Source organism: Chrysemys picta, chromosome 14, assembly GCF_011386835.1.
Source record: "Chrysemys picta bellii isolate R12L10 chromosome 14, ASM1138683v2, whole genome shotgun sequence".
NCBI lineage: Eukaryota > Metazoa > Chordata > Testudines > Emydidae > Chrysemys > Chrysemys picta.
In genome coordinates this window covers 3,452,124-3,478,900 of record NC_088804.1, presented here as the reverse complement: position 1 = coordinate 3,478,900, position 26,777 = coordinate 3,452,124, and the positions used below count along the sequence as shown (strand labels likewise).

The 26,777-nt window shown below is 49.7% G+C and overlaps 1 protein-coding gene and 1 non-coding gene across 3 annotated transcripts in view; both read right to left on the bottom strand.

The window, feature by feature from the left end:
• Positions 1-23,032, bottom strand: part of VAC14 (VAC14 component of PIKFYVE complex) — a 192,849-nt gene extending 169,817 nt beyond the window's left edge. For both annotated transcript variants that reach the window (XM_065567507.1, XM_065567508.1), the window contains exons 1-4: positions 22,713-23,032; positions 5,054-5,204; positions 1,684-1,851; positions 1,041-1,103 (exon numbers count right to left, since the gene is read on the bottom strand). In XM_065567507.1, the coding sequence (XP_065423579.1) occupies positions 1,041-1,103; positions 1,684-1,851; positions 5,054-5,204; positions 22,713-22,816 (486 nt within the window). In that variant the 5' untranslated portion in view covers positions 22,817-23,032. The remainder of the gene's footprint in view (positions 1-1,040; positions 1,104-1,683; positions 1,852-5,053; positions 5,205-22,712) is intronic.
• Positions 23,033-23,812: 780 nt separating this feature from the next.
• Positions 23,813-23,883, bottom strand: TRNAG-GCC (transfer RNA glycine (anticodon GCC)). The gene has a single exon. It is a non-coding gene; the product is annotated as a tRNA-Gly (tRNA).
• Between the last annotated feature and the right edge of the window lie 2,894 nt (positions 23,884-26,777).

Genomic DNA, 26,777 nt, shown 5'->3' with positions numbered 1-26,777 from the left:
AGCTATTGGTCCCCGACCCAAAGGGCCACAGGATGTCAGCGAATCAGGCATCCTCCCTCTGGCAGTGGCCAGTACTGAGGTTTCAGAAACAGGTGAAGACTCACTCCCACAATGCACCAGTCCGATTGCACAACCCTGAACATGGAAGCGGGGGGGAGATTTCCTTGATTCACGCACTGACCAGCTCATGCCCCACAGCATGTGATTGAAACATCCTGATATGTAATGAGAAGTGTTCCTAGTCCTTTTTAGGGCTCACCTACACTGTATGACTGATCTCCTGCAACAGTGAATCCCTCTGCTCCAGTCTTATGGCACAGTGGCCAGGAGTGAGAGAGCAGGGCTGGACTCTCCCACAGCGCCCCTCTGCTACCTCCCCAGCAGGGATCTCTGCACCATGCCAAGCGCTGGGCTGGCATTTGGGAGCAGGGAAGGGAGCGGGCAAGGGGCCCGTCAGTCCTATGAGTGAGGAGGAGGAGGAAACATTTGGAGGTTTGGGCAGGTAAGAACCACACTGTGTATAGATCAGGAAATGGAATTAATGGCTCCTACAAGAGACAGCAGCTTCTGCTCTTCAGACAGAGCAGTCCAGCTCACCTGCCTAAACAAGGAACCCAGACGAGAGACAAAGAAAGGTAGAGACCCCACTCTGTACCTGGTGAGGGAGATGCGACCTACCGATCACACTGGAGCCTTCCCCTGGGGCAACACGGTGGGGACAGGTACTCCAATAAGCTTTTCATTAACATTCACCCATTGCTGTGTTAAAGGCAACTCCTCCCCGCCCCCAGTCATACTTCAAGTGTATGTAGCCTTAGCACTGAGATGGCCACCAAAGCAACATCTCATTCCGCCAGAGCAGCAGCCAATAGGAAAGAGCGCAATTTCCACAGCCACCGGATGAAGTTGTGATGGTATTGGCTGGTACAGCCGCCTGGAAATGTAACAAATGCATAACTCTGTCCTCCTTCCGCCCCCACAAGGGCCTGCTGACATGGGTCCCTAGGATAGTCGGCTAAAAGAAGGGAAATGGGAATTACCTTGAGAAGTCGGTCCAGAAGTTCAGAGCCGCTTTTCACATTGGGGTCTGGATCAGCGGCAAGCTGCAAGTTACAAAAACAAAAATGCCATTGCAGGTTCCAGAGAGAAAGAGACACACACCCGCGTATTTGTGCTGGGTTCCTAGCAATGCCCAAGGTCATTAGCCATGAGAGACATCCCTGACACTTGCACAGGTTAAATCAATGTCATTGCTTGCCAGCTGTTTCCTTTCAGACTAGAAGTTGAATGAGTTTCCAGGAAGGGGCTGGGGAGATGGTTGCATGGGGCAGAGCTGGGTTCACAACACCCTGAATGGAAGATGTGCCCCAGGCAAGAGAAGGTGGACAGACACAGCCTGACCCGAAATGCCTGAACCCCACTTCCCAGCTGCACCTTCAGCTCAGCTCTCTTCTCACAACCACAGTGAGCAAGGGACAGACACAGCGAGGGTAGCAGCTTAAGCCTTCTGCAGCCATTCCTACAACAGCAGGGCCGAGTGGCCCCAAAGCCCAGTGTGCCTGCACCCTGCCATGCAGCAGGAGGGATCTGCACCGGTGGCCCCTTTAGTAGGTGACAAGTGAGGGCTCCCACTCTGCACCTTCGTGGGGGAGGGACGGCGGACACAGGGGAAAAGCTACTTACCTTACTCAGGCCATCAAACAGCACGTTGAAGTGTGGGAGGACAGAGCCCCTGGCCACCTTGACAATGTTATATAGGGCCTCGCAGGCATAGTACCGCAGCCGGCTGTCAGCATCGTTGAAGCACGTCAGCACCGGCTCAATCAGCTCCTTCAGGTACAGCCCAGAATCCTGATGGCAGAACGAGGCTGGGGGTTAGGGCCCGTCCCCACTCAGGGTCGGAACAGACTGACCTCTAGCAGTGCACGCCATACAACAGAGCACTGGGACATGACCACAGGTGGCAGTGCCACGAGGCATCGCCTCCTTTGCGTGCACTGGCTCGTACATCGGATCATACCAAGCGAGCCTGTACCATCTCACCATGGCTCCAGATTCACAGGGAGCGATCAGATTAGTATTGTGAATGCCCCTGGAGGATTGCAGGCCTCGTGCTGCAAGTGCCAGCACAGGAACGGAGATCATTGCATTCTAGCTCCCTGACAACGCCACGATCATCATTATGACGTATCCATGGAGAGACAACAGGTCGTTAAGACTTGGTTGGAACAGTGATAATCCTATTCCTGAAACCAGAGACGTCTAAACACATTCGTCCCATCACAGGAGACCACGTGGCTGAAACTGGATAGCGACAGTGTTTGGGACTACACTTAGCCCAGGCTTATAACCAAAACTAGGCCTCCGAGGGAAATATGACCGCATGGGGTACTACCCCCAGCTCTTGGACCCTCATGCATTGCTATGGGGTGTCAGTATCGAATTAGAATAGGACCATATGAATGCTTGTTGCAACCACTGTTCTATATTTGCAGCAAATCTTGTACAAAAGTTGTCGAGTGTGGTGTCTATGAAAAGGTTACGTTTTGCTGGTTAGGATTATGCTCTCTATATGCATGTATCATTTTTGTATGTGAAGTTATAAGTACTGGAATATCCACCAGCTCTATGGGGATTGTCTGCCCCATTCTTTGCAGTTCACCCTAATTGAACCACCATAGTTATCCCCCACTGGGACACCGGTCACAGCCAGATATGCCATGTAAGATATCTGCAAAAATGTCAATTTGCTAGACATGAATCTTGTTTATGTTTGTATCACCTGTGTATTAGGGGTTATAGACCTGTATGTACGCCTGTATTTCAAACCTGTGCTGTGCTTCTGGGTGACGACACCCCTAGACAGTTTGGCATCAGCACTGTTTAGCCTGCTTGACGGCCCATTTGTGATGTTGCACTCCATATGTTTTATGGAAATATGCTAATGAATAGGACATAACTGGAATATGCTTTATGCTAAATACCCCCTGTATGGTGTCATTAGAAATCTTGTAATCTACTAAGGGTGTTCATCCTATTTGTTCGCATGTCTTATTTCTATATCTGGAGTTAGGAGAATAAGATATAAACTTGTATCACTGATGTAAACATATTGAGTGGAGGCCATTAAGGGTGCTCCAGGAACAATCAGTTGTAAATGGCCTTTGTTACTTGAAAGCCTTCCTATGTATGGGCCAGCTCATGGTGAATGGAGACTAGGGGTATTACAGTGACATGTGACCATGTCACCGGATACTGGAATCCATCTTAAATCTGGTACTTTTCCATCTAGGAGGAGGAGGAGGGACCCAGAGAGACAAAAGATTCCCGCCTTGTGCCAAAGCTATAAAAGAGGGTGGAGCAGGACCAAGGGGGCTGCCAGTCACAAGAAAACCCCTACTTACCACCTGAGATGTCTGCTGGATCTAAGAAAGACTGTACCAGGGGAAAGGATTGGGCCCAGACTAGGAAGGAGTCTAGTCTGTGAAAGAAGCTTATTGGAACATCTCTGAGGGTGAGATATTACCTGTAATCAGTTTCATAATGTATTAGGCTTAGACTTGCATGTTGTGTTTTATTTTGCTTTGTGACTTACTTTCTTCTGTCTGTTATTACTTGAAACCACTTAAATCCTACTTTTTATACTTAATAAAATCACTTTTGTTTATTGATAAGCCCAGAGTAAGTGATTAATACCTGGGGGAGCAAACAGCTGTGCATCTCTATCAGTGTTATAGAGGGCGGACAATTTATGAATTTACCCTGTATAAGCTTTATACAGAGTAAAATGATTTGGGGTTTGGATCCCATTGGGAGCTGGGTGTCTGGGTGCTGCAGGCAGGTAACCTGCTGAGCTGTTTTTAGTTAAAGTCTGCAGCTTTGGGGGTGTGGCCCAGATCCTGGGCCTCTTTTGCAGCAGGCTACCAGGTGTGATTTGATACAGGGATAGCTGGTCTCTAGTGTGGTACGCTGCGCTGAAATGCTACAAACAGACTGCCTTGCTTTTTCCTTCCTCCCTCATCAAGACAGTTTTGATAACTGAATGTGTATCAGATCCAAAGCCCACTGTGACTTCAGCCTGTGGGATCAGGTTGTTCATGCGCAAACCTCCCTGTTTCACTGAGCACAAAGCTGGATCCTGAAGCCATTACTCAGTGCTCTCATTGAGGAGAACGGCGTGAAGGAGCTAAGGAAAGGGGAACAGACCCTTAACCTGAACAGAAGCCAGTTACGTTTTCCCTTGCACATAAATGTTACAATAAGGTGTCAGTGCAATAGCACAGCACTGGGATGCATGTCTATTTCAGTGACTAAAAGTAGTCTAAAGTCTTACTCTGAAGTCCAATGGGAAGATGCAGTGTAAATGGATGCAACGGTTTACGCTTGTCTGTGCAGCCCAACATGGTTTGGGTAAGCCTCTGACTGGGGCTGGCCTCTAGTCTAGCTATGCTTTAGCCTAGTTAAGGGCCTGAGTATGCTACAATAAGCTACCATGTTGTGGGACTGAGTGGTGCAGGGCTGTGTTTTATCATAAGCACATGGCATTAACATGTAATTGATACACAAAGCTTGTTTCCCTGCGGTACTTCCAAAGCCCAAGGCAATGCTGAAATATCTACTAAGCTCCCAGACCTGATCCCACATCTCCAGCATTTGGTGGAGTTCATGGCTTTTGCCTTGAGCATCTCATAAGGAGCAGAGTAACTTCTGCTGCCTCTTCTGAGGTGGACAGAACTCAGTCTCCTTAGACATGACTTGTCATGTTCCTGTTCACATCCTTCCCCAGCCCAACCCCAGTGTTAATTTTTCATTTCCCCCCCAGCAGCCGGAGTTTGCCAGTTACAATTAAATGTTTCCATCGAGCAGCCTGGGCCTACCAGAGGGCTAGGATGCACACCCCGTCCTGGGTGCACCGGTGAGCACTGCCTCATGGAGCAGGGCATTGACATCAAGGAGACTGCTGGGGGAGCACTTCCCAGCAGCCTGTAGACCACAGGGAGCAGATGTTCACATGCTACAGTGACAGGCGAAATCAAAGAACTGGGACCCCTACCTTCCCGAGAGCAATGGAGCAGGCTGCCAGGCCGATGAGCCCCCCTTTCCTGCTGTGAGGGTGCTGCGAGAGCGCAAACTCTTGTGAGAGGATCTGGATGACGTGCTTGATCTGCACTGCGTTGTTCTGAGCCACGAATTCTCGCACCAACCTAGCAGAGAACAGAGGGGAGGGCAGGAAGCTTTAGCTTCTATATGACAGAATATCTTGGCCTGGCTTCCACAATGCATGAGATGCTAGCCCCAATGACATTTGCCATGGTTTAGAGTCTTGTGCACTGGCTACTAGACTCCCCCAGCCCAGGAAACATGGACAGGACGGGGCGATTCATTACAAAGAGCCTCAACTCAAGCCCCCCCGGGGAAAGCCAGCAACTAAAAACAGGACAGATGAACGAGTAACTGGCTGCTGCTCCTCACTCCTATCCCCTCATTTACTCATGCTCCACCGTGAACCAGTCCAGTCACTTCATGAGACAAGCGTTCTGCCACCGCAGACTCCTGAAACAGCAGCGTGAACTCATTTCCTCAGGGGGAACCTCCCTAAGGACAAGTGGCTCATCCCCTCTTCTGGTCCTTCAACTACCCCAAAAATCCCCTGTGCACTGGGCTGACGCAGGCTCCCTAAAGATCCCCAATGTCTACGCAGCCTTAAACCCGCAAGACTCAACACGAGCATTAACTGCTTTCTACAGTTATCACCCATCTCCCCAAGCCCTCCCAAGAGCAAAAGGACCCATCGTCCTCCCAACCAACAGAGGAACACCTGTGGCATTTACAAACCACCGAGAGGGGGAGTTCTGACCCAGAAGGAGATTAGGAAGAGCATTCAAATGCATCTCACTGTGAGCGTCGTCCTCACTCCCAAACTCCTTGACAGCTTTGCATTAAACTTTCAAAGGGGACTCTAAACTGGGCCAAGATCTCATGTGGGATTTTAGGCAATTTAGTTTTGGCCAAACTGAAGGGGTTCGCTCCCATTTTAGACCACGACACCTCCCCAGTCCTTTATAAGAGTCAAATGTAGATTCAGTCAGCTCCACTTACAATTCCTATTATACCAAACGTACTGCCGGCGTGGCAGTAACCGTGATGCAATGGAGCTCATGGAAAGAAAAATAAGCATTTGTCACTCACATAACTGCACACATTGTCTTTACCATAGGAAAGAGGACATGGCAGGGTTTATGGAAGAACGGTTCAGAATACAGGTGGCTCACTGGGAGAATTCTTCCCTGGCATGCAGGAGGCCAGGGTTCAAGTCCCAGTCAGTGCATACGTAAGAACAGCCATCTTGAGTCAGACCAATGGTCTGTCTAGCCCACTGGTTTTCAAACTGCAGGTCGCGACCTGGTCCGGGGTCACAGGTCGCACTGGCTCTGGTCTGCGCCGCGGACCGGGCCGTTAAAAGTCCCGGTGGCGGTGCTGCCCGGCTGAGGCAGGCTAGTCCCTACCTGTTCCGACACCGCGCTGCGCCTCGGAAGCAGCCAGCCGCAGGTCCAGCCACAGGGCTCAGCACGCTGCCCGAGCACCGGTTCCGCACACCCATTGGCTGGTTCCCGGACAATGGGAGCTGGGGGGTGCCCGTGGGCGAGAGCCAAGTAGAGCTGCTGATGCACCTCCGCCATTGGGTGACCACTGGTTCTTCGGTTATGTGAAGGAGTAAATAACACTTCCTAATTCACTTTCTCCTCACCAGCCATGGTTTTACAGACCTCTATCATATCCCCCCTTATTCATCTCTTTTCCAGATTGAATAGTCCCAGTCTTTTTAATCTCTCCGCATACAGAAGCTGTTTCACATCCTGATCATTTGTGTTATCCTTCTCAGTACCTTCTCCATTTCTAATATACTTTGAGATGGGGCTGCCAGAATTTCACAGTATTCAAGGTGTACGATGGATAAACTTTAAAAATAAAAACACCTCACACCTCCCCCTTTTTTAAGGCACTATTTGCAAATTATTCAATTTCCTGCCATGAAAATAACACTTGAAACCAAAGATCTTAGGAGTTGCACTCTGGATAGCCATGAGTAGAACCTCAACTTTTTAGAGAAGGTGAACAAAGTTTTCATGTAAAACGTCCCCTCCTTTTCAGAATCCACTACCAAGCTGTGCTTATGGAGTTACTGTACTAGCCTATGATGGATTTAGCTCAACATGTTCCTACACACAAAACCCAGTGGAGCGGGGCTGAACAGTCACCCAAATCCTCAACGCCGCATCTGCATAAAGGGCTGCAGCAGTATTCTATAGACACCAGACCAACGGAAGGGAAACCTCTTCCTCTCATTAGACCGGTCTCGTACTCATCCCCCCTCCACTGCTGTGATGGGGCTGCATCACTGCAGCTGGATAGATATAATGCTGTAGACTTGGGAGAGGGCTCCAGGCCAAGGTTTCAGGCACCTGCACGGAGAGGTTCAAGCAGCTGAACCATTGGTGGTTCTCACCTGCTCCCGTACCATCAGTGCAGGATACACCGATAACACCACATGCTACTCCCACTGGGAAACAGAAACCCAGACTGCCAGCCGAACGGAGCAGTAATGAGTGCAGTGACAGGGAGAAATACCAGGGCTTGTCTACACTGGCAAGTTTTGTCGCCAAAAACTGCCTTTTGGCGACAAAACCGCGATAGCGTACATGCAAGGTCATAAAAAAAAAAAAGCGCCTAAATTTGGTGACAAAAAACATCCACCCCTGCGAGAGACTTGTCTTTTCCCCTCCCTTTACTGTCGACAAACAGCCAGGGTAGACACGACAGCGTTTTTCCGATTTTACTGGCCTCAAGAAAGTATCCCACAATTCCCATGCTGCCGCTCTGGTCAGTGGTTTGAACTCTGCTGCCAACCCGCCCCTCCCCCTTGCAAGCCCCGGGATTTTTAAATCTCATTCCTGTTTGCTGGCTTCCCAGAGGAGCCTGGCTGGGCATCACACCAAACGCACTCCCACTTGGACCACCGCTGAGCTGTTGGATCCGATCAGTGGATGGGGAGAGGAGGCTGTTCAGTCGCAGCTGCGAGTGACCAGTAAGAATTGGGACACACATGGGCACATTTCTCAAGGCTTGTGTGAAAAGGGCTGTGATCGGGACACACAGCAGTGCAGAGTGAAGATAAAGGAGCTGAGGCAGGCGTACCATAAGGCGCGGGAGGCAAACCATCACTCCGGCGGTGCACCTAAGACCTGCCGCTTCTATAAGGAGCTGAATGCTACCCTCGGTGGTGACCCCACCTCCATCGCCAATTTCCCCGTAGATACTTTGCATGCAGCTGAAAGAGGGGGTAACCCAGAGGCTGAAATTGTGGATGAAGAAGTGGAGCTAGAAGAGGATGTGGAGTTCCCAGTGGAATCGCCCGGTGGGGCAGGCAGCCAGGAACTTTTGTCCACTCCAGGAGTTGCTGTGACTTGTGTAGGGCATCGAAAAGTGGGAGGCAGGTAGTGTTTTCTGTGAGCTGGACATTGCCCTGTGTAGCTAATCTGCATAGCTAAGCAGGGTGTTGATGGACATAGAGACCTGCAGGGAATCCTCCAGAGAGAGGTTCTGGAAAGTTTCCAAGAGGTACTTGTTAATCTTCTGCCGCAGATTCCAAGGGATGGCAGCCTGGTTAGTTCCCCCATTGTAAGGAACTGTCCCCTGCCATTTAGCAATCGCTGGGGCTGGGACCAAAGCGGTGCATAGCTGAGCAGCACATAGACCGGGGTGAAAGCCGCAGCGTTCAGCAGCCGAGCCCTGGTTTCTCTGGTCACCCTCAGCAACGAGATGTCAGCCAGCAGGTTGGCCGCCTGTGAAAAAGTGGGGGATACTTTTAGAATGAGATCCCTGCTAAGGTGCCCTGCAAGCCAGACCTTTTTGTCCGTACGCACAACCACCTTCCCCCTACTCCCGAAATTCACCATGACTGGGATGCTCGCAGAGCTGTGTGCCTGCCTAGAGTCTCAGAGAGATAGTGATTTCTACCAGCAAAATGCCCTTTTTACTAAAATGTTTCAATGGTTTGCTGGAATGTAACAATCCCTCTTCTGTTCAGCACAGACGTTGAAGAACACATCACGCACCCCCACAGATCAGCTGCTGCAGATAAGAAAAAACCCTAGGCGCAACAAAGACGACATGTTCTGCAAGGTTATACAGCGCGATGAGAGACAGACCAGGGAACACAGAGAGTGCTGGGAAGCCGAAAGGCAGGACAGAAAAGAGAATGCTGCTTTTGCTAGACAAGCGACAGAGCGGATGATAAAAGTTATGGAGGATCAGACAGAGATGCTCAAGTCTCTGAGACAGCTGCAGACTGAGCAGATCCGAGTTCGAGCACCACTGCAGCAGATGCACAATTCTTTGCCAACCCCACCCCCGCCCACTCAGTCCTTTTCACTTCACAGCATTCCTGAGTTTCCCCATCACTCCACCCCCTCTCACAGCTTGGACAAGGATAGCTGGAGCCACACACACTTGTGAGGTTTTACCCTTTTTAACAATAAATAAAGGCGAAGGTATTTAATGGTCCAGCGTTTTCATTCTGTGTCCTACAAAAGCGTATAGCAATCAATTCACTCTCGGGAACAGGTTCCTAAAGCATTTAGTTGCATGGGTCTTGGGCCCCAAAATTGTACATGGATGCACCAGGGAAGCACCTCCAAAGCAGACATGTGTAACTGCCCCTCATTGTCCAAGTGGTTCCTCGAGGCCTCTCTGATGTTAATAGCAGCCCTCTGGGCTCCTCTGACAGCCCTAGCGTCTGGCTGTTCAAACTGTGCAGCCAAGCGCTCTGCCTCAGTGCTCCACACCTCAGCAAACATTTCACCCCTAGATTCACACAGATTATGCGAAGTGCAGCACGCAGCTCTGACCACAGGAATATTATCCTCGGTAAGGTCTAGCCTGCCTTGGGACACCTCCAGCGAGCTTTCAAACGGCTAAAGGCATATTCAACTACCATGCGGCACCTGCTCAGCCTGTTAAAACGCTCCTTGCTGCTGTCCAGGTGCCCTATGTAAGGTTACATGAGCCAGGGCTGTAAGGGGTTAGCCGGGTCTCCCAGGATTACTATGGGCATTTCCACATCCCCCACTGTGATCTTGTGGTCTGGAAAGAAAGTCCCCGCCGGCAGCTTTCTGTACAGGCCACTGTTCCTGAAGATGCGTGCGCCATGCACCTTTCCAGACCAGCCTGCATTGATGTCTGTGAAACGCCCCCGGTGATCCACAAGCACCTGCAACACCACGGAGAAGTATCCCTTCCTATCAATGTATTCAGAGGCAAGGTGGTCTGGCGCTAAAATTGGAATGTGTGCGCCATCAATCGCCCCACCAGTTAGGGAAACCCATCTCTGCAAAGCCAGCCACTATGTCCTGCACATTTCCCAGAGTCATGGTCCTTCGCAGCAGGATGCGATTTATTGCCCTGCACACTTGAAGTAATAAAGCCCCAACAGTGGACTTTCCTACTCCAGATTGATTTGCGACTGACCGGTAGCAGTCTGGATTCGCCAGCTTCCACACAGCGATTGCAACACACTTCTCTACCGGAAGGGCTGCTCTCAATCTGCTGTCCTTGCGCCGCAGGTCGAGGGGAAGGATGCTTTACGCAGCTGCAAGTTCTGTACCCACTGGTCGTCAACCCATACCTGACGACAATACGATCCCACCAATCAGTGCTTGTTTCCCTAGCCCAAAAGCAGTGGTCTACCGCAGGGGTCGGCAGCCTTTCAGAAGGGGTGTGCCAAGTCTTCATTTATTCACTCTAATTTAAGGTTTCACGTGCCAGTCATACATTTTAATGTTTTTAGAAGGTCTCCTTCTATAAGTCTATAATATATAACTAAACTAAACTATTGTTGTATGTAAAGTAAATAAGGTTTTTAAAATGTTTAAGAAGCTTCATTTAAAATTAAATTAAAATGCAGAGCCCCCAGACCGGTGGCCAGGGCCCAGGCAGAGTGAGTGCCACTGAAAATCAGCTCGCGTGCCGCCTTCAGCACACGTGCCATAGGTTGTCTATCCCTGGTCTACCATATGCAGCTGCTCTGTGAATGCACAAAGCACTGATAAGTTGCTGCTGAACATTCTGTGATCCCAGGAGAAGAGTCCCTAATAGGGTCATGCATTTGGTTTGTTTTGAGCAGGATTAACATTAGCTCTGGTCTCAATGAAAGCAGCTGCGCTCTCTCTGTTCAGGGACACCCTGGACACTCACACGAAGAGAAGAGAAGAGCTGAGCTTTCCACAGGGTCTAAACTAGGAAGTCCGCTTGGAAATTGCCTTTTTAAATCAAAAGCTCCCCATTCTGTAGGGTAATGCAGTAACTACATCTCTAATGAGGGAGAGGGCTGGTTGTGGCTCAAGCAGCGTGAGACCACCAAGCCAGAGTAAGTGTTTTTCCATTTGGATTTAATAACCAGAAAGAATTTAGGGGGGGCAGGAGGCAGTTCTAAAAGCTTTTCTATATGGGGACTCTTGGGAGAGTTAAGACAAATTAAGTGCACTAAGCCTCTGTGTGGATGCTCTCCCTCAGTTTCAAGTTAGGTATGTTTGCACTGCAGCTATGCCACTGTAGTGATGTACTGTAGACACCCACTACCGCAACGGAAGGGGTTTCCTCTGCTGCTGTATTCAATCCATCCCCTCTTGGCCAAGAGAAGAATTCTCCCTTTGACCTAGTGGTCTCTACATCAGGCTGGCTTAACTACGCCTCTGAGAGTTGTGAATTTTTCACACCCTGAGTGACATAGCTAGTAGAACCTAAAAATTTTAGGTGTAGATCAGGCCTTAATCCCCTTTGAAAGAAGGCCACTTTACTCCCGAATGAGAGCATCCACACCGGGGCTTAATACACACTAACTTCACAATTCTACTTAATTTCCCTTAACTTTCCTGGGTTTCCCCATGTAGACAAGCCCAAAGTGTGTTTTCCCTTATCCAGGGCTAGATGAGTTTGACAACTACAGTAGAACTCAGAGTTATGAACACCAGAGTTACAAACTGACCAGTCCACCACACACCCTCATTTGGAACTGGAAGTAGCCAATCAGGCAGCAGCAGAGACAATAAAAATGTACAGTACTGTGTTAAATGTAAACTACTAAAAAAGGGGAAAGAGGCATTTTTCTTCAGCACAGTAAAGTTTCAAAGCTGTGTAAGTCAATGTTCAGTTGTAAACTTTTGAAAGAACAACCGTAATGTTTTCTTCAGTGTTACGAACATTGCAGAGTCATGAACAATCTCCATTTCTGAGGTGTTCGTAACTCTGAGGTTCTAATGTACTGACCACCGTACGAAATCTACTAGCCAGTAAAAGATATGAAAGAGGTGGACATGCAACCCATCAGCAGCAACACAAGTGTGATATCAACACAAACCTCCGCCTTGCTGGAATACCCACCAGACAAGTGTCTCCCAACCATGCTTGAGGGTTCCAGAGTAGGGACCAGCTTCTGGCTAGTGCATTTTGGATGAATTTAAAGCTTCACAATTAATCGCACTGTTAAACAATAACAGAATACCATTGATTGAAATATTTTGGGAGTTTTTCTACTTTAAGTATATTGATTTCAATTACAACACAGAATACAAAGTGTACAGTGCTCACTTTATATTATTTTTATCACAAATATTTGCACTGTAAAAATAACAAAAGAGTATTTTTCAATTCACCTCATACAAGTACCATAATGCAATCTCTATCGTGAAAATAATCTACATTGCTAAATTTCACTTTGTTATGTAACTGCACTCAAAAACAAAACAATGTAAAACTTTAGAGCCTACAAGTCCACTCAGTCCAACTTCTTCTGCAGCCAATCACAGACAAGTAAGTTTACATTTCTGGGAGAATGCTGCCAGCTTCTTATTTACAATGTCACCTGAAAGTTAGAACAAGCATTCACATGGCACTTTCGTAGCCAGCATTGCAAGCATTATGTGCCAGATACTACGCTTGGACCACAGCTCAAACTGCTAAACATTCGTATGCCCCTTCATGCTTCAGCCACCATTCCAGAGGACATGCTTCCATGCTGATGATGCTTGTTAAAAAAATAATGCATTAATTACAATTGTGATTGTACTCCTTGGGGGGAGAATAGTACGTCTCCTGCTCTGTTTTACCCGCATTCTGCCATATATTTCATGTTATAGCAGTCTCGGATGATGACCCAGCACATGTTCATTTTAAGAACACTTTCACTGCAGATTTGACAAAACGGAAAGACCGTACCAATGTGAGATTCCTAAAGAGAGCTACAGCATTCATCCCCAGGTTTAAGAATCTGAAGTGCCTTCCAAAATCTGAGAGGGATGAGGTGTGGAGGAGGTGTGGAGCATGCTTTCAGAAGTCTTAAAGAGCAACACACCGATGCGGAAACCACAGAACCCAAACCACCAAAAAAGAAAATCAGCTTTCTGTTGGTGGCATCTGACTCAGATGATGAAAATGAACATGCGTCCGTCTGCACTGCTTTGGATCGTTATCGAGCAGAACCCCTCATTAGCATGTACGCATGTCCTTTGGAATGGTGGTTGAAGCATGAAGGGACATATGAATCTTTAACACATCCAGCATGAATCTTTAACGTATCTGGCATGTAAATATCCTGTGACGCTGGCTACATCAGTGCCATGCGAACGCCTGTTCTCACTTTCAGGTGACATTGTAAACAAGAAGCTGGCAGCATTATCTCTCAGAAACAAACAAAACTTGTCATAGATTACCTTTAATAAGCAATTCTCGTAGGGGATATTCAGTAGACAGCAGAAAAGCAGAACTACAGGACAGGGTCTAGAGTTTGGCTGCAGTCACAGAGCTACCCTAAGCAATGAAGATTTTAACGGAGACTAAACAAAATGTGCAATCCATCCTCTCAAAAGATGGGCCCCTAAAGATTTCTCAGCCACTCAACAGACATGGCCTCGGGAAAAAGATGGCTTTCAGGCACAGGCTTCATGTTTGTAGCCCACACCCAGCATGAAGTCTCCATTTCCTATTTGAGAACTTGGGGGAGTTGCTTTCACTAGCCAAGTCAGCTGCTTAGAAGGATCAGTGTCATGTTGATTTAACAAGCAGGGGGAGTGGTGCCATTACTGAGCATCATTTTCCATGGCCTACATTCCCTATACCCACTTTTCCATACTTCTCTCACAGAGCATTAGACCCTTGATCCCAGAGCTTGTTCGTAGCCAGGCTTGGAAGGATTTGATTTTTATCGATAAAGGTTGATAAACACCGATTTCATGGTACATGCACAAACTGACAAAAAATATTTCCAACAATAACAATCAAAGTTTACAGATAGACAAAATAAGAAAAATATTGCTTGAGAACTTCTTGGAGTTTGATTTAAGGCCAAAATTTTGACATATGACTTTGAAACAGCTGAAAACAATTATGAAACAAATAACCGGGGAAGAAAAATTTAATCAGAAAAATGTAACTGATCATTGGGGATCTTTGAAGACCACCTTACTGCATGGAGGAACAAGGCTGTGCTAGTTCAAAATCAACTGGGATCTGAGGGCAAGTGAAGGCAGCAGTATACATAAAAATAATATATATCAGATGTAGGAAAGGGGAAGTTGATAGTAATGAATATAAATCAGAATTTAGGAACTGTAGAAAATTGATAAGGGAAGCAAAGGGACATAAAGAGAAATCTCTGGTGAGCAGAGTTAGAGAATAAAAGGAGTTTTTAAAATATATTAGGAAGACAAAGAATCCTGACAATGGTATTGGTCCATTACTAGACAGAAATGGTGGAATTATCAATAATAATGCAAAAAAGGTAGAAGTGTTCAGTATTTCTGTTCTATATCTAGGAAAAAAGAGAAACGATGCATTGATGATAATACTCTTTCCATTCCACTAGTATCTCTGGAGAATGTTAAACAGAAGCTATTAAAGTCAGATTGCTTCTAAGAGCAGCTTGTCCTGGAACCCACAAGGGCCGAGGCGATTCTCGATTTAGTCCTAAGAGTAACACAGGATCTGAGCCAAGAGGTGAATATAGCTGACCCACTCAGCAATAGTGACCATAAAGTAAACTTAACACTTGAGTAGGGGGGAAAATGCCAAAAACCCACCATAGTAGCATTTAACTTCTAAAAGGGGAACCACACAAAAATGAAGAAGCTAGTTAAACAGAAGCTAAAAGGAACAGTCAAGGAAATGTCTTCAAGCTGCACAAAGACTAATTAAAAACACCATATTAAAGGGTCAAACTAAATGAGCCTCCTCCCACCAAAACAAAACACAAAAAACCACAAGGACCAAAAAAAGCCACCATGGCTAAACAAAGTAAAAGACATGGTTAGAGGGGAAAAGCCATCCTGTAAAAATTGGAAATCATTGACACACTGCATCCCATAGTCTTCACAATGGTATTAGGAGTATGGCATAATTATGATGTATTTTATGCAAGAGAAGTCATCGGAGGCATCATTGGAAAAGTTATGAATTGTCCTAGATTATCTAATTTGTGTGCATGTATCATTTTTGTGTCTGAAGTTATGAACTTTGACTACGTAACTGTATTTCGAATGTAGTTACACCTGGTAATGCCCATTGGACAAGACGCTTTCAGCCTAGATAGTGAGTGGGGAAGGACCTATTCAGGGCAATGGGCCATGAGGAATAAACAATAGGCCTTAGGAGAAGCTCATCTCCCACCTGGTGAGCCTTCCTGTGAAGGCTACAGACAGCCTGTGAGTGATGGCTGCTATGACTCTACAAGGACATGTGATGAGACCACGTCTTTAGACTCCATCTTGGGATGTCAGTATTTTTCCCCACAGACTAGTCTTGGAACCAAGCTTTGAAACAAAGGGTTCCCGCCACATGCTATATAAGGCAGGGAGTGACATCATTTGTGGTTCTACTCCCCACACAAGACGACTCCGGGAAACACCTGAGGAAGAAAGACTGACCGGGGGGAAGTGCTGGACCCAGGCTAAAGGGATTTCTAGCCTGTGAATGAAGCACTTGAGGATTCTAAGCTTAAAGCAAGTGCAGCTCGTCCCTTAAGAATCTGAAGCCTGCTTGTATCATCTCTTAGGCTGAGAATCTGCTATTCATAGCCAATCTATTTAGTATAATAAGTGGAGTTTGTATTTTTGGTTTATTTGCTAGGTAAGCACTTAAAATCTCTCTTTAGTTAATAAACGTGTTAACAAGTTAATAAACTTGGTTTTGCTTTATCTAAACCAGTGAGTTGGAGTGAAGTGTGTGGGAATCTTAGCTCAGGGGCAGGACACCGTTGAAAAATTCCTCTCCACATTGAGGGAGGGGGCAAATTTTAGCTTACGACGTACACTTCCCTGTGCAGCACAAGACGGTATAATTTTAGGTTTATTCTCCAGAGGGGGTGTGCACTTGTGGAGCTGGGAGTTGCCTTAGCTGTAGCCTTCGTATGCAGGAGCTGGTCAGAGAGCCTGCACGTAACTGCAGCTGGGTGTATCCCCACCTATATGTATGCTGGTGAGCATGCAGGCTGGAGGACTCTGCAGCTTGTGACAGCAGTGCAGTGCGAGAGGGAGCCCAGGCTGGTGGGTCGGGGGCTCAGTGGTGCCCCAGCCCCAGACTGCACCCCAGGACTGACAACTCGTCACAGTTATATCCTCCTGAGGAAAACAAAGGAGCATAAACTCTGGCAAGTAAAGTGTAAAAGTATAATTAGGCAGGCCAAAAAAGAATTTGAAGAGCAACTAGCTAGGGAAAAACAACAACTTGCTGTTAGTTTTTGTAAGTAGATCAGAAGAAGGAAGGCTGCCAAACAGCGAATGGGGCCACTGGACAATCAAGGTGCTAAAGGAGCACTCAGGGGAAATGAAGCTGTTGCAGAGAAGCTAAATGAATTCTTTGCATTGCTCTTCACTTAGCAGAGGACATAGGCGAGATCCCCACACTTGAGCCATTCTTTTTAGGTGACAAATCTGAGGAACTGTCCCCGACAATCAGTAGAGGAGGGAAAAGATAATGCCATTAAATAAATCCATGATCCACCCATGCGTTAAATACTGCATGCAATTCTGCTTTCCTCACCTCAAAGAAGATATATTCAAATTGGAAAAGGTGCAGAGAAGGGCTCTGAAATTCATTCGGGGTGTGGAACAGCTTCCATATGAAGGGAGATTAAAAAGACTGGGACTGTTCAGTTTAGAAGAGAGATAACTAAGAGGGGCGGGGGGAGAATAGGAGAGAGGGAGGTCTATAAAATCATGACTTAGAGGAGAAAGCGAATAGGGAAGTGTTATTTACCCCTTTACATAACACATGAATTAGGGGTCACCCAATGAAGTTGATAGGCAGCAGGTTTAACACAAACCAAAGTAAGTACTTCCTCACACAATGCACAGTCAACTTATGGAACTCGTCAAAAGTACAACTGGGTTAAAAAAAAAACTACACAAGTTCATGGAATATAGGTCCATCAATGGCTATTAGCCAACATGATCAGTAAGCTTAAGTTTTTGTCACGGTAATTTTTTAGTAAAAGTCACGGACAGGTCGCAGGCAAACAAAAACTCACAGGAGCCCGTGGACTGTCTGACTTTACTAGAAATAACCAGGGGGCAGGGCTGGGAGAGTGGGTTGAGGAATGACAACTGGAGCGCCCGCCCGCCCCCGCCTGGGGGGCACGAGGACTGACAGCCTGAGCCCCACTGCCAAGGGGGGAGAGGGTACAGCTCCAGTCCCAGCTGCTAACAGCTGAAGCCGAAGAAGTCACAGAATCCTTGACTGCCCTGGCCAAACTGTGTTTTAACGATCAGGGATGCAACTCCACACACTCAGTGTCCCTAAACATCCAGAAGCTGGGACTGGATGACAGGGGATGGATCACGCAAAATTGCCCTGTTCTTGTCATGGTACTGGCCACTGTCAGAAGACAGGGTAATGGGCTAGATGGATCACTGGTCTAACCCAGTATGGTCAATCTTATGATACATAAACAGGGGAATTTCAACTAGAAGTAGACAGGTTATTTTAATCTCTGTATTTCCCACTGGTGTGCCCGCTGCTGGAATCCTGTGTCCAGTTCTGGTGCCCACAATTCAAGAAGGATGTTAACAAATTGAAGAGGGTTCAGTGAAGAGCCACAAGAATGATTAAAGGATTAGAAAACAAATCTTACAGTGACAGACTCAAGGAGTTTAGTCTATTTAGCTTAGCAAACAGAAGGTTCAGGGGTGACTTGATTACAGCCTAAAAGTACCTAAATGAGGAACAAATATTCAATAATGAGCTCTGCAATCTAGCAGGGAAAGATCTAACATGACCCAATGGCTGGGAGTTGAAGCTAGACAAATTCAGACGGGAAACAAGGCGTAAATGTTTAACCCTGAGAGTAGCATGTAGCAGGGGTTGTGGTGGATTCTCCATCACTGACAATTTTTAAACCAAGATTGGATGTTTCTCTGAAAGATAATGCCTAGGGTGTATTTTGGAGAAATGTACTGGCCTGTGCTATACAGGTCAGACTGGTGATCACAGTGGTCCCTTCTGGCCTGAGACTCTATGAAAGTTTATTTCTATGAAAGGTGATTTATTGGTTATAAAGCTTTAACTTTTGGAATCTCAATGTTTCCTCTGATTAAATAATTATTGTCTGCCCCTCCCACTTTCTGATCCCCCATTTCCCACAACTATGAAAATTTAAATACATTTAAATGGAAAAAGATGCCTAAAAATAAACATCTGTCAAAATAATAATAATAAAAAAGATTTCTGCCAAGCCTGTTAATAGCCATTAGCTGGGCTGTCCCTGCTGTGCTGATGGAATTTCTTTGGGGTTCCCCCCTCCCCCCGATTTATTGAGAGCTTTTATTTGAAGGGGCAGAGCTGTTCAATCTTTAGCAGAGTCTTAAAGGTTTCCTGTCCATTAAATAAGTATTTCTGACAAAATAGTTTGAAGTAAGCAATCTGTCTAGGAAGCCCATCCTCTCAGTTCAACTTTTACTCAACACTTGAGATGCCAGTTTCACTACTTTCCAGGATAGTGCCTGTGGCAGAAAAGACATGAATTTCTAATGCAAAAAAAATCAAGCAAAATATTTTTTTGGGGTGGGGGAGAGGAGGATTGCAAACCTTCTTTATTCAGAATAAAGCAGCACAAAAAAGAAAAGAAAAAACACCTTACACTTAAGTATGGCTACACTAGAGAGCTTGCAGCTTGCACGGATGCAACTGCACCACTGTTTGCTCTCTAGTGTAGCCCCTCTAAGCTGATGGGAGAGAGCTCTCCCGTAGACTTAATTAATGCACCCCAATGAGCAGGAGCGACTGTAGCTCTGTTGGCAGGAGCTCTCCCACTGACATAGCGCTGTCCACACCGACACTTAGGTCAGTCGCTGGGAGGAAGGGGTGTGGCTTATTCACACCCCTGAACGACATAAGTTACATTGACGTAAGTGGTGGTGGTGTAGACATTGCCTCAGCTCTAGTTCATGACAACTCAAATTCATCCTGTGTCAGAGATTATCAGTGCCGACGGAAGATACTCAGAGCAGTGCTAGTAGCAGCTACTTCTCAAAAGGGTTAAAGAGATGAGTTGGATATGATTTTGTACATTAAAAACATCCTGTGAAGTACAAATGATATCGCAGGGAGGGCTGATCTAGATTTTACTCCAAGGAATTCTGCACCAAAAAATTAAAAATCCTGGAAAATTCTGAGGAAGTTATTTGTCAACATCACACTATATAATCACACCACCAGTTTCAATTCCTCTCAGCAATTACGTCTAACAGGAGTAGAGAATTAGAGAAATCCCCAGGATAACCCAGTTCCTGTTTCTCTGCCCTTCCCCCTCTGCCCAACCTGTGGGCCAGACACACTCACCCCCTCCCAGAGCCGTGGGACCCCTCCCCAAAGCCCAGACACTCACATCCCCCCACCCCCTGAACTCAGCCGTGGCCGGCCCCGAGCCCAGACACTCCCATCCCCAAAGCAGCAGCAGCATGGCCCCCTCCATCTCCCACGCCTAGGGGCAGATAGGGGGCTCCGTTCTGCACACTGCCCCCACCCCAAGCGCCACCCCCACCGCTCCCATTGGCCAGGAACCGCAGACAAAGGGTGCCACAGGGGCGGTGCCTGCGGACAGGGCAGGGTGCAGAGCCACCTGGCCGCGCCTCCACGTAGAAGCGGGAGAAGGGACATGCCACTGCTTCCAGGAGCCGCTTGAGGTAAGCGCTGCCTGGAGCCTGTATCCCTGAGCCTCTCTCCACGCCCCAACCCCCTGCCCCAGCCCTGATCCCCCTCCTGCCCGCTGAACCCCTCGATCCCAGCCTGGAGCACCCTCAAGCCCTCATTCCCAGCCCCACCCCAGAGCCTGCACCTCCAGCCAGAGCCTCCACACTCCCCCCCCCCCCCCCCATCCCTGATCCCCCTCCCACCAACTGAAACCCTTGGTACCAGCCTGGAGCACCCTCCTGTATCTCAAGCCCTTCATCCCCACCCCCATCCCAGAGCCTGCAGCCTCAGCTGGAGCCCTCCCACACACAGCCCACCCCTCCCACATCCTGAACTCCTCATTTCTGGCCCCACCCCAGAGCCCGCACCCCCAACCAGAGCCCTCACTCCCTCCCGCACCCCAACCCCAATTTTGAGAGCATTCATGGCCCACCATACAATTTCTATTCCCAGATGTGGCCCTCGGGTCAAAAGTTTGCCCACCCCTGCCTTAGTGGCAGCCAATGGCTCTGCAGCCTATTTCTATGGGGGGGAGGGAGAGAGAATTCTGCACAGACAACATTAATTTCTGCAAAATTCTGCATTGTAGAGTGGCGCAGCATTCCCCCAGGAGTAAGACATAGCTTTGAGGCCTCCTTCTGTACTTAAACCTGCTAGTGACAACCCACTTAGAGTGGTTTCTGAGCTCTCTTCAGTGTTGCTGCTAGACACTCGCTATTGACCAATGCTCAGCACAGCCAACATTGGCTGCCTCTGTAGTACGCAGGAGCGCAGTTCACCCTGCCCAGGATTTACAAAGCATGCTACTGTAAACAAGTCTTTGGAAGATTACCTAGGCCTGGGATATCAAATCCCACACACATGGCAACTGCTTGGAAGGGTTGAGAAAGTGAGCGAAAAGGGAATGATGCTGCCTTTGGGGTGGGGAGTGAAGGCATACGTGAGAGCATGAAGAAAGCTTACGCTGGAGTAAGTAGAGTGGGCAGAGAAGGAAAGAAGACTGGACAAAATTAGAACCAAAGTAACCATCTGCACGCAACATTTTACCATCCTAGAAGATCTCAGCCAAAAACCGGTAAGAAAGGTCTAGAACACTCACACCAGATTAAGACAGTTTAATTCCCTGTCAAATGTGCACCATGGAAAAAAGTATCAGGGGGTAGCCGTGTTAGTCTGTATCTACAAAAACAATAAGGAGTCTGGTGGCACCTTAAAGACTAACAGATTTATTTGGGCATAAGCTTTCGGGAGTAAAAACCTCACTTCTTCAGATGCATCTGAAGGTTTTTACCCACGAAAGCTTATGCCCAAATAAATCTGTTAGTCTTTAAGGTGCCACCAGACTCCTTGTTGTTTTCACCATGGAAAAGGAACACATCAATACTTAGAGAGCTAGACAAGTTTCCATCTCCATGCAAGAAGCAAAAATGTCCTCTGGTTTCCCTTGCACGGCACCTTACACTGATGAGCAATTTAAGGACAGAGCAATAAAATCTTTATTGCATCACTAGAGGTTTTATGGTTTTGAATCTCCAATTATGTAATAATGTAACTGATTTTTCACAGCTGATGCGCTGCTTTGAGCACTCCACCCGTGTTCAGACAGTGAAACTTGAGCATCGCTGGTTAGTTAGTCTCAAGCTCCCACCTTGGAAATGCTTTTGTGTTGAGTCACTGAATTTCAGGGGGAGACTGAACATACGGTTTTAAATACAAAGGAATGTCTGGATCAGGTTTTACACAGCTCTGTCCTTTAACTCAGTCGTTCTCAAACTGTGGGTCACGACCCCTAAGTGGGTCACAACACACAGTTAATGGGTTTGCCAGGGCGGGTGTTAGACTTGCTAGGGCCTGGCGCTTTGCCTGCAGCCCTGGGTGGCAGGGCTCAGGTTACACCCCCCCAGGACTGAAGCCCTCGGGCTTCGGCTTTGGTCCCTCCATCCCAAGCACAGGGGCTTGGGCTCAGGCTTTGGTGTCGCGCTCCCGGGGACATGAAACAATTGCTGTTGTCCGAAGGGGGCTGAGGTGCAGTGAAGTTTGCGACCCCTGATTTAACACTCTGCTCCGGGCCCTTCCCCTGGAGCGCCAGCTCGTCTGAAATCCGCTCGCCCCCCGCGGGTCACAGCCGCACGCAGCCCCCGCCCCGTGCCTTGCGCGCAGCGGGGCTCGGCTCGGGGCGGCGGTCGGTCCGCGACCCTCGGTCCAGGCTGGAGTCCCTGGCGCCCGACCCCCGGCCGCTCACGCCCGGCCCCCGGCCCCCCGCCGCTCACGCCCGGCCCCCGGCCCCCCGGCCGCTCACGCCCCAGGCCCCCCGCCGCTCACGCCCGGCCCCCGGCCCCCCGCCGCTCACGCCCGGGCCCCCGGGCCCCCCGCCGCTCACGCCCGGCCCCCGGCCCCCCGCCGCTCACGCCCGGCCCCCGGCCCCCCGCCGCTCACGCCCGGCCCCCGGCCCCCCGCCGCTCACGCCCGGCTCTCACTTCTCGATCTCCAGCGCCGCCACCTTCCGCTTCTCGTAGAGTTTGTCGTTCAGGGCCCGCACCACGCTGGGCGCCAGGGGCGAGAAATCCTTCTCCGGGTTCATGCTGCCGCCGCCTCCAGCGGGGCCCGGCCCAGCCACGGCCACAGCCCCGCGCCGGGGCCCCGGGGCCGGCTGGGCGCCGCCTGCTCGCGGCCGGGAGGCGGAGGCACGGGAGCCCGCGCGGGTCTGGGCGGGTTCGGCTCGCGGGCGCTGCACTACAGGGCGGCCGCCATGTTAGTCCGGGCACATGACTCCGCGCGGGTCCGGTCCGGCCCCGCCCCCAAACCGAGACCCCGCCCCTCTCGAGCCAGCCCCCGCCCCGCCTCTTCCGGTCGAGGCCGCGCCCCCGCTCGCTGCTCTCCGCGGAGCTTGGCCCCGCCCCCCATGGCCGCGCCCGGGTGTCTGCTCTGTTGGGATGGTTCGCTCCGGCTCCTGTCACTGAGACACGCCCCCCGCGTTCCGTAGTGGAACAGTCCTGCCGCCCGTTCGTTCCAAAGCGGCTCCTGCGGCAGCGCCGGGCAAAGCCCCATTGGCCAGGAGCTGGGCTGAGCCCCGCCCATCACCGCCCGGCAGCCGGCGCGTTCCATTGTGTGCGGGCCCGGGGGAGCCAGGGGGAGCCCGGCGTCCCGGAGCCCCCTACTGGCGGGAAGCGGCCGGGAGGATATGGTCACTAAGGCCGACTCCAGCGCGAGCTCGCCAAGGCCACCTCAGCCCGGCCTCCCTCCCCCTTGAGCCCGCCCAGAAACGGAGCCTGGGACCCCCCCCGGGCCAGGAACTGCCACTGAACAGAGCGGGGCTGGGGCCAGTCACGCGCCTGTGCCAGAGGTTTCCCTTGGGGTAAGGTGTGATCTAGTGAGAACACAGCACCATGGCAACACTAGCAGTGTGAGTCACAGGGGTTCTAGTCTTTCATGTGAATGCGCCTCTGCCCTGGTGCTAGAAATCCGATGCAATAGGTTTTTCTAATTGTTTAATCGGTCCCCTGGAAGGGACTGAGCAGGACAGAGGGTTAGGTTGGCGCAGGGCAATCATTTTAATTAAGAAAAAAAGCCTTGCTCTTGCATTGGCCGGGAATCGAACCCGGGCCTCCCGCGTGGCAGGCGAGAATTCTACCACTGAACCACCAATGCTGCAGCTGGTGAAGACTGTGTCTCCAGTTCTTTTCTTCACGCTGCACACATGGGGACAGTCAGGAAGTATCTAGTTACAATCCGGCTTTGGGAACATGGAATTCTGGCCTTAGGCTTCTTAACCCTTGCACCAGAAAGCGTGGAAACAAGGGCACCCCCCAGGCTCCTCATTTCACTGTCTTGCTCTTCATTTTAGGGCCTTGATTTCACTGCCCGACAGGCCATTTGCAAAAGTGCTCGGCTCAGACAAGGACACGTCTGGCTGAACTGACAGGAGAGCGAAGGTCTCCGCAAGCATGCGGGCAGGGGACTGGACTCGATGACCTCTCGAGGTCCCTTCCAGTCCTAGAATCTATGAATCTATGAATAAGCCGGGATCTCTGCACTCCCCTGGGGAAGCGAGGGGAAAGGATTGTAGCCTGCAATCAATTGACAGCAAGTCTGGTTGGGTCACGAGTAACACCTGAGAACATGCAGGAGCCACATGACAAGACGCCCCGCCCCACCCCACCCCCCGATGGTGACCCAAGCACAGTGTGCCAATAGCAGAGGTTCCTGGGGGATAGGAAAGCATCCTGTGCGCGGAACTGTTGCTTCAGAAATTAAAACTGCCTCCATTGGTCTGTCTGAATGGATGCCCTGGAGGCCAACGAGAGCTCAGACCCCCCGAGGGTTATTTACTCACGTGTGTGAGGACAGGAGAGGAGCTGGGCAGTGTGACTCATACCCAGCTCCACCAGTGGTGAGTGTGGCACTGCCAACTAGGCACAGGCCGGCATGGTGCCATAGGTGTGAGCAGGAGGCTCCTGGGCTCTGGGAAGTTGGCCAGGCTGCAGCTAGAGGAGAAAGCCTGGGAGGTGCCTTCCCTGGCTGCAGCCCTGCAACCTCCCCGCAGGGCTGCAGCCGGGGAAGGAAGTGTTGGGACATGCCAAGCTTGGCCCCCTGTGCCGGGGCAGCCTCACATTTTAACTGTAAAAGAGCCACAGGCGGCTCGCGATCCACTGCTTGGCCACCGCTGGCATCTACCAACACCTCAATCCCAGACAAGAGTGATCACACTCCCCTGTCTTTCATGGAGTTTGCTATCTTGGCTACTCGGAGAATGGTGTTGCCAGGTGTGGGTGTGCCGCCTGAAAGCCCTGCATGCACTGGAAAATTAATGTTTGGCTTGGAGCGTGTTGCTTCTTTTTTTGATCGGCTCCCAGCAAGCAGGGGCAAGGGGGAGGAGAGAGTTGGGGTGCACAGCGAGCCCACCACAGTCCCAGGCTGCACGCCGGGGGATCTAGTCACCGAGTGTTGGGTTCTTAGAGATTGGTTTGTTTTGGCCTTGTTTTGAAATGGGATTAACTTGATTTCTGGTTTATTGTGAAAGTCAGGTTGCTTATTTACCCCGTGAAAGTTGACAACTGTGCTTGTTACTTGTCGAGGAGACTTTTTTTTGAAAAAAGATTTTTAAGGTTACCTATTTTAATGGTGTCTAATCTTCCCAGGTTCCACTGGAGGACCTCTGGCAGGGTCTCAGGGTTGTCTGTGAGCTCTAACACCTTAATTGAAGGGGACATAGGTGTCCAACCTTTCAACAAATGCTTTCTTTATCCAAAATTAGTTGCTTAAAAAAGGTCAGCTGGAACTGAATTGCCTTGTCTCTCATCTTCCATTGGTAGCTATAATCAGGCCAAGCCAGTGTTAACAAGGAATCAGCTACTCTTGTGGTGTCCCCTTTTTTCCAACTTTCAAATAGCAGCGGTTTCCAATTAAGACACTTCCTGGATTTTTGATTGTGGGGAGAGGGGAGACTGGAAAAACCTGAGGGAAGAGAAAAAGGTAAGTGGTTGATAAAGGTAATAGTGTTGATGTAGGGTACTTAAACTTCTGTAAGGGGTTTGATTTGTTCAAAAAAGAACTAGATAATTCATGCAGGATGGGTCCATCAGTGGCTATTAGCCAGGATGGGCAGGGATGAAAAACCATGCTCTGAAGTGTCCCTAGCCTCTGGGTGCTAGAAGCTGGGAATGGGCGACCGGGGATGGATCACTTGATGATTCCCTGTTCTGTTCATTCCCTCTGGGGCACCTGACATTGGCCACTGTCGGCAGACAGGACACTGGGCTCGCTGGACCATTGGTCTGACCCAGTCTGGCCGCTCCTATGTTCTTGTTACCGTCTTATGTGCAGCCAGAGAGAGGAGCCCTTGCAGCTCTGTAGTTTCCCCAGCATCCTCGCTCCCCATGGAAAGCCCTGACACCTGGGCTGCAGCTTCCCCCACCTCTGCTACTGCCCTGCCCTCAGCTTCTCCTCTCCACATGCACTGCCAGGACCGCGGCAGGGGCTTCAGCTCATCACTTCCCTGTGGTCGCGGTCTCTGGCCACAGGTAGATTCGAGGGGCTGCAGGCAGAGAAGCCCCATCCCAGAACTTCCTTTCCTGCCTTTCGCCTATTGGCCCCAGTGCCAGGCAGGGTGCAGCCCAGAGGGGGCAGGGAGAGGTACCATGCAGTTCCAGCGTTTCCTGCCCTGGCTGCAGCCCCACAAACCTTCCTGGGGCTAGGGCCTTTCTTCCAAAAGCTGTTGTTAATGAGCCGCAAGGCTGGGATTCAGACATCGGCAGCATTCTCCGTCGACTGGGAACCGCTCTCCGCTGGCGCACTAGGTGGTATTTCAGGCTCCGGTTGAGCCTCTTGCGCAGGTTGAGCGGCTCCTGCAGGTGCAGGCTCTGTGGCGCCCTTTGGTGCTGGCTCCCCTGACTCTGGTGGGGTTGCAAACACAGGCTCTGGTGCTGACTGCTCCACCGGTTCCGATCCTGGGGCTGGTTCTGGCTGGGTTCCAGGAACTGGATCTACAACTACTGTCGTAGACTCTGGTCTGGATCTGGTTCCACCACCTCTGGCTGGGCTCC